This window comes from Pteropus alecto, unplaced genomic scaffold, assembly GCF_000325575.1.
Source record: "Pteropus alecto unplaced genomic scaffold, ASM32557v1 scaffold134, whole genome shotgun sequence".
Taxonomy (NCBI): domain Eukaryota; kingdom Metazoa; phylum Chordata; class Mammalia; order Chiroptera; family Pteropodidae; genus Pteropus; species Pteropus alecto.
Genome location: NW_006436283.1, coordinates 1,323,107 through 1,330,114, shown reverse-complemented (window position 1 = coordinate 1,330,114; position 7,008 = coordinate 1,323,107). Strand labels below are relative to the sequence as shown.

General features: G+C 65.2%; 1 protein-coding gene across 1 annotated transcript in view; it reads left to right on the top strand.

The window, feature by feature from the left end:
- BAIAP2 (BAI1 associated protein 2) overlaps window positions 1-7,008 on the top strand; it is a 41,547-nt gene that overhangs the window by 21,135 nt on the left and 13,404 nt on the right. Inside the window, exons 7-8 of the mRNA XM_025047103.1 lie at window positions 5,049-5,340; window positions 6,056-6,112. Of these exons, the coding sequence (XP_024902871.1) occupies window positions 5,049-5,340; window positions 6,056-6,112 (349 nt within the window). The remainder of the gene's footprint in view (window positions 1-5,048; window positions 5,341-6,055; window positions 6,113-7,008) is intronic.

The window sequence follows — 7,008 nt, the reverse complement described above, 5'->3', positions numbered from 1 at the left end:
GTGGGCCCCGCGGGCGGGCGGGCGGGCGGGATGACCGATGTGGCCCCGCGGTCCCCCTGCCCTGCCGCCATGGCCTCTGCCAGAAGAGCAGAGACCCACACAGAGTCCTCCCGTCCTGTCCCTGTGCATCCAGCCTCAGAGACCCAGACTCACTCTGGTCACCTGTGCTTGCCAGCGCGCGGCCTCGTGGCCGCCCGCAGCGGGAGGCAGATGGCCTGGGGGCTGCAGGAGGGGCCAGCCTGGCATCATGGCGCTTAGCAGTTCGCCCAGCCTCGCGGGCGTCTGTGTGAGTTAGCGGGGCGAGGGTTTAGGACGCAGACCGGGCCCAGAACACCTGTTCTCTGCAGTCACGTGTGACTCACGAGCGAGCCCAGAGCAGCGCGCCCCGTCGCTTGGAAAGGAAGCGCGCGAGGCCCGGTCCCGTCAGCCCGCCGTGAGCGGCAGACTCTGGGAACAGCCCGCGAGGCCCCGTCCCGTCAGCGCGTGCCCCTGCCCGGCGCTCCCCGTGCCTGGGGCTCTGACGAGGGGCCTCCCGGGATTTACAGCGGCTTCTCCCCGCCCCAGCTCTGCTCCTCCTGGCCCCGCGGTCACGGTGAACTCGAGCGTCTGTCTCAGTCCCAGTCTCTCCGTCTGTGATGGGTGTTTCCACTTCCCACCCTGCTCTGAGCTCCGGCAGGAAGCGCCGCCGCCTGCTCCGGGCATCGCCCACCGCCGCCCTCCCAAGGCGCCTCCGCCACCTTCTCTCCTCGCCCGGCCCTTGACCTTCGAGGTTTTATCGTGCCGAGTTTTCCCAGATGTGTGAGCTGCTGGGAACGGCTGGGTCAGAGTCCACACGTGCCCTCAGCGCCCTCACGACGTGTTGTTATTTCAGGAAAGCAGAGGGCGGGTCTGACCGGTGGGTGTTTCTGACGCCCCGGCAGCCAGGCCACTTGCACCTGGGGCTGCCCCTCGTGGCTCTTGGAGCCGCAGGATGTCGCGGCCACTAGACAGGCTTTCTTTGAGCTCTTTGTGCCTCTCCTGTGTGTGCTTCTTGGCGGGTCACCTGGGACTTCAGTGGTGTCCCCAACCCTGCAGAGTAGGAAGGGCAGATGTGCCCGTGCTCTTGCGGGGGGGGGCACATCTGACCTGTTTGTGCTCCTGTCGGGGACTCTGTCCTGAGCCTACCGGGAGGTGTGTAATGACCCAAAGAGGCAGGAGTGGCCTGGGAGCTCCTCGGGGTTGAGCGGTTTGTGCCACTGGCCTTTAGTCTTCCAGAGACCATTCTTGAGGCCTGGGCCACTATGCAGCCCAGTAAGCAGCAAGGGCTTGTGGAGGCGGCTCCTGGCCCCCATCTGGGGGCCCTCCAGCCACCGATGCAGGCTTCTTGGCAGAGGGGGTGGCGTTCTCGGCCCCCTGAGCCTACACCACTGCTCTCTTAGGGTGGGGTGTTCAGGTCAGGACGCCCCAGCACGTGGGTGCAGTGTGGGCTTGCTCAGAGCCCGGGACAGGTGAGTAGGCTCATGGGAGTGGTCTCTGGGGTCTCCTTGTGGCCTCTGGAGCCCCTGGCCCTCCTGCTGTCCCCCTCCTCCCACTTGGGCTTTGTGAGAGAGGAACAGTCACGGGCAGAGTGGCGAGAGTCCACCCATGCTGCCCCCCAGGCCCCTGCTGCTGGGCACTGCTGGAGGCCCGGGCACCTGGGCCAGTGGCCAGAGCTGCACAGAGTGGCGGTCGCCGCCCATGAGGGGACAAAGGGGGTGGAGGGTAAAGTCGATCAGACTCTTCTGCAGGGCGGGAGGGAGACCAGGAATGGCGTTTGTCCGTCTGTCTGTCCATCATTGGTGGGTTCCCGTGGAGCGGGACTGGGTCACAGCTGGCCACTTGCAGGAACTGCTAATGACTGATACTGTGCTTTGGGATTTTGCAGGGAGAGTTGGTTTTAATTCTAGGTCGGGGAACCAGCACTTGGAGGCATTTGGGGCGCTAACTAGGACGGAGGCTTTTGCCTTAGAAGCAGGGGGTGCTCCGGGCGCTGCCCTCACGGCCCAGGGCTCTCCCCAAAGCTCCGGTCATCTCCAGTGGATGTGCTCGCCCCCGAGGCAGCCACGGTGGACGCAGTGTCTGGGGGGCGCGCCCCGTGCCCAGTGGGGTGTGGGCACAGGGCATCTGGCCCCCCGTCCCCGTGTCCCTGGGGATGGCCGCCGAGCCCGTGTCCCACTCCACAGGCGCGCAGTGTTGGTGCTCGGGCCACGGCCTGACCACAGGGTTCTTCACGCCAGGCCGACCAGCAGCCAGTGTCCCCGCCAGCCGTGGTCTCTGCGGCTTCCAGCCGGGTCCATGCTGGGCATGGCCGGCACCGAGGCTACTGTTCTGAGCAGAGCTGGCTGGGTTTGGGGCAACCCTCTTGTCTGCACCTCCTGTGGGCCCTGGGGGGGAACGCTCTTGTTTTTGTCCCCGTCGTCTCCCCCCGGCCCAGGTCTGATTAGGACAAGAGCGAGCACAGGCCGGACCCTCGCCCTGGGCAGGCTCGTCCGTTAGCACGGCGTTTGGTGACGTGCTGGTGGCGGGAGCCTTGTGTGCAGCTGCCGTCACCGGCCTCGGTGACGAAGGCAGTCTGTGGACAGGCCCGTGTCCGCGCCGCGGGGACATCAGGACCTCACTGGGAAAAACAAGCATGAGAAGTCAGGCCTGGGTCCCCCTGTCGGGTGGCGTTGGGACACTCAGGGTCCCCTGGGGACACCGCCCATGGGACAGGGTGGCCAGGAAGGAGCTCCCCGCACCCACAGCTCCCCCGCCTCGAGTGTGCGGGGCCACGGGTGCTGCCTGGGCTGGGAGAGCTCTTGAGGGCAGGGCCATGGGGCTGCCACGTCAGGCGGCGTCTGCTTTCCGAGTGAGGACGCCGAAATCTACAGGGTTTAGACCCCAGACTCCAACAGCATGGAGCCCTGCGGGGTGACACGGTCCCTGGTGGCCACCCAGCCTTTGTTCTAGGGGTGCCCTTGGTTTGCTGAGACCCGTCTCTTTGGCCCTTGGAGACAGTTTGGTCTGTGGGCCTCGGGCCTTTGTTGGTGCATCCAGTTTGGGGGTGCGGACACGAGCGGCTCCTTGCTGTGTCCTGGGTCTCCAGAGCGTGGGGGTGCCGTGGGCACACACCTGCCAGCAGGTGCTGAAAGCTGCTTTGCGGGTGTGCTGGGACAGGGTGAGAGCAGCTGCGGCCTGTTGGTCTCGCCATCCCAATGACAGCTGTGAGCCTTTCCTAGAGGCGCTAGCTTTCTAGGTGTTCCCCACTTGTTCTTGTGCCTCTGAGCGGCCAGGGTCTGCGGGCCAGGTGTGTGGTCACCCTCAGCTCAGCTCCAGCCCCCAGCTCCCGTGTTTGAGGTTTTAAGAGTCCCCTAATCCACTGAACCGTGGCCACGGCCGCAGCCTCACCCATGGTCCGCTGACCGCAGGCCAACCTTGTTCCTCGCCGAGTGCCAGCCCGTCAGGCCAGGACGGGGCACAGGCCTGGGTCCTGGACTCCGGTCCTCAGCGACGGAGCGCACTTGGGCCCTCGCCGCCCCTCACAGTGCGTCGGCCAGCGGGGCTCCCTCGTGTCCTGTGGAGTAAGTTACCTGAGGCAGCTGCTGGATTTGTTGTCCGTCGTGAGCTGCGGGGCTCAAAGGGGCAGCGACGTGGGAAAGCCGCAGAGGCCATGTCGGATGAGGTGAATCAAAGGCACCGAGTTTGTTCCCGGACGCCCCTCCCCCACCCCTGAGTCACCACTTGCTTTGCAGGGAAGTGGAGACATATGTTCTGCTCACTTTTGTCTTCTCGGATTACAGGGCTGCTCAGCCCAGGGTGACTAAGTGGGAGCAGTCTGTGGGGCTCACATTCTTTCAGCTGGGTGTTTCTGCACGTTGCCATGGCACCCGCAAGCGAGGAGCAGGCGGAGGCAGGGAGGGGCAGGGCACCAGGGGCAGGCTCAGGCCCCCAGCCGTTTGCAGGGACCTGCTGCTAAGTCGTTGGAGGTGGCCAGGCTGCTTGTCGCCTTCTGCACTTTCCCAGAGAGCTCAGATGTTCCTCCACTCTGGGGTGTCCCTGTCCTTGCTCTCCAAGTGGCCCGGAGCCCGCGGGAGTGGCCGTCCTCCTCCACCCCCTTGAAGGTGAAGCTCCTCGCTTGGCCTAGATTTCCAAGATCTGCCTGGTGAAGTTGTGGCCTCCCCACAGGGAGTCGGCGTCCTGGAAAAGGAGGTCAGGACAGCGCCATTCCTCGACAGAAGTGATGGCCACCGGTCCTAGCCGGCTGGGGCAATGCCTGTCCCCAGCGCTGGGTGTGGGACCCGGGTGGAAGGCGTAGAAGGCATCGGCCTCCCCAGTCTCCACCTAGGTCCTTCCTCCCAGAACTGGTGCAGCTGAGGGAGAATCTGCCCGCTCCCCAGGCAGCGGGTCGCGGGGGAGACACTCGGTGGCCCCCAGGGGCCCTGCTAGAGCCGCGCTCTCTGCCAAAGGTCCTGGGTGCCACTTGAGGCCTGTGCCGCTCCCGCGGGTCATGGGCTCATTTGATTAAATGGAAATAAGTCTTAACACGCCAGGGACAATGCGGACCCTGCTAACGAGGCCAGCGCCCAGCGCAGCTCGGCACACGCTGCTTCTCTCCAGTGGGCCCCAGGGGGTGGGAGCACCGCAGTACGAGACGTGACCGCAGCCTGGAAACCCAGAAACGTGGGCAGGCAGCTGGGCGCCCGAGGGCCCGGGCTCGGAAGGAGCTGTTCTCAGTAGCGTGCCCAGGGCGCGTGCACTCAGGGAGCCCTGTGTCCCAGTTTATGCCACTGTCCTAGGGTAACCACTCAAAGCTGGGCCTTTCCTCCTTCAGAGTCCTCGTTCATGTGACGGCTGGTGTGGAGGCCACTGCTCTGGGCTGCTCATCTGAGACCACCCACACCCCCCACCCTTCCGCCAGACTTGGCACTGCTGGAGCTGGGGGTGTCTGGAGCAGCCCCCTGGGAGGGCGGGGTGTGGTGAGACACCACAAGGACGGGCGGATTGGTGTTTCCCAGGGCGAGGCATAGTTAAACCCCATCATCTCCTTCCAGAACCTTACAGGGGCGTCTCCAGCGGGTGCTCCCTTGGGGACTCCTGGGCACCAAGCCCAACCCATGTTGGACCAAGGAGGTGTCCTTGTCAAAGGCTGATGTATTCCTGCAAAGCCGTATAGTCAGTGTCCCCGACAGTCCTCTGGGGAGGGGGGACAGCCACGGAGCAGAGCAGGCGAGGACCTTCCAGGGCTTCCGGTCAAGGCGGGTGTCCGCTGACAGCCAGGACTCGGGCGCCCGGTGTGTGGCTGTCATCCTACCCCTCGTCCTGAGCGAGCCCTGCCCCTTCCAGGTCTCCAGAGGGTGTGGCGGTCCCAGCCCCCGGCCCGGCGCCCTCCCGCCCTCACAGGCCTCCGTGGGTCCGAGCAGGGTTTTGGGTGTGACTGGTGCCCTGAGCAGGTGCCCTTCTCCACCTCAGTTGACATTGGATGAGTCCTCGCCCACTGTGCTCTGCATAGGCCCCCAGGGCACCCCGGATCTGCAGGCTTGCTCCCCGCTTCCTTGAGCTGGGGTGCGGGGGAGGTTCTGCAGGGGCAGGAGGCGCTAGTAGGGCGCATTCTGTAGCCAGAGGAGAAGGTCTCTGCGCTGCTGGGCAAGAGAGACGGGGGCGGGGGGCGTGGAGGGGGCGCAGCGGAGCGGAGCGGACTGGCCCAGAGCGCCACCCCGGAGGCCTCTGGCCTGTGCTGGACTTCTCTCCGTGACCGGCACCTTATTCCTTGAGGCCGTGGCCTTGGTCCGGGAGGAGGATAGCTATTTTGAGGCTCATTTTAGTTGCACCCCTCAGGGAGAGGTGATGGAGTTCAGTGTGGGAAGTAGGTGGTCTGCCAGGTCCTGAGTGCTGGTGACAGGGCTGGGCAGGTCCTGCCTTGGGACGGTGTGGCTTGCTCACTGTGGCAGAGCAGCACACTGGTGACAGCGTTGGGGACATGCCCACACCCGGAAGGCTGGTCCTCGCCCCTGCTGTGAGGGCGGTGGCAGGAACAGCCTGCTCCGTGCTCCCCCTCCAGTCGCCCACCGGCTTGGCGCCGCCCAGCACGCTGAGTCAGAGCCGGCGGGGGAGGCCCGTGAGTCATGCGGGGAGGCTGCCCCCTCGCGGCCTGGGCTTGCCCCTGCCGGAGAAAGAGCTGGCTGCTCCAGGGAGGGCGGGTTCTGCAAAAGCCACTCCTGGACAGCCATCCCAGCATCCCAAGCCACAGCCGGTGGTCTGCATCTCACGTGAACAGCCTGCTCGGGCTGCGGGAGGCCATCCCGAGGGCAGCCGGGACCCTGCAGGCCATGCACACAGATGCATGGGGGAAAGGGGGCTCTGCAGACCCCAGCAGGAGTGCACCTGGGCTGCTGCTGCCTGCCCACGGCGGCCGCCCACGGGCCTGCCTGCACTTTGTTACACAAAGTGTCCAGCCTGCACAATCCGAATATTCCAGTGTGCCCCAGCATCGGATGGGTGGCGTCTCCTGCACGCTGCCTGTTCCCTCGTAGTCTGCGTCTGAATGAGTCAGCCTCGAACACCCAGGGCTAGCCGAGCCCTCCTGGTCCCCTGCCACAGTGGTGTTAGGTGGTCGTGACCAGGACCGGCGGGAGGTGCCACACAGGCACACGTGGCCACCAGATCTCACTGCGTCATCGCCGGCAGGGTCGGGATGTGTGCTCCTGGTGGACAGAGGCACCAGAAGCACGGGGCTGCCATGCCGTAACTTCTAATCAAATTCTATTGGCCAAAGCAGGTCACCTGGCCGAGCAGGCAGGCTGGGAGGTGTCCTCGGCCTCCGTGGGCGGGGCCCATAGTCACACCGTCCTCAGTGGCCTCCGTGCACCTTCCCACCAGCTCCCCCTTCCTCCCCGCTGCTCGCCTGTCACAGTGCTGGGGCCACTGTTCTGTGCCCTCCTGTGGTCAGGGTTTGCTGGTGCCACTTCTTTGTGACTTTTTAAAGTTTTGTTAGAACAGCATTTTTACCAGTTT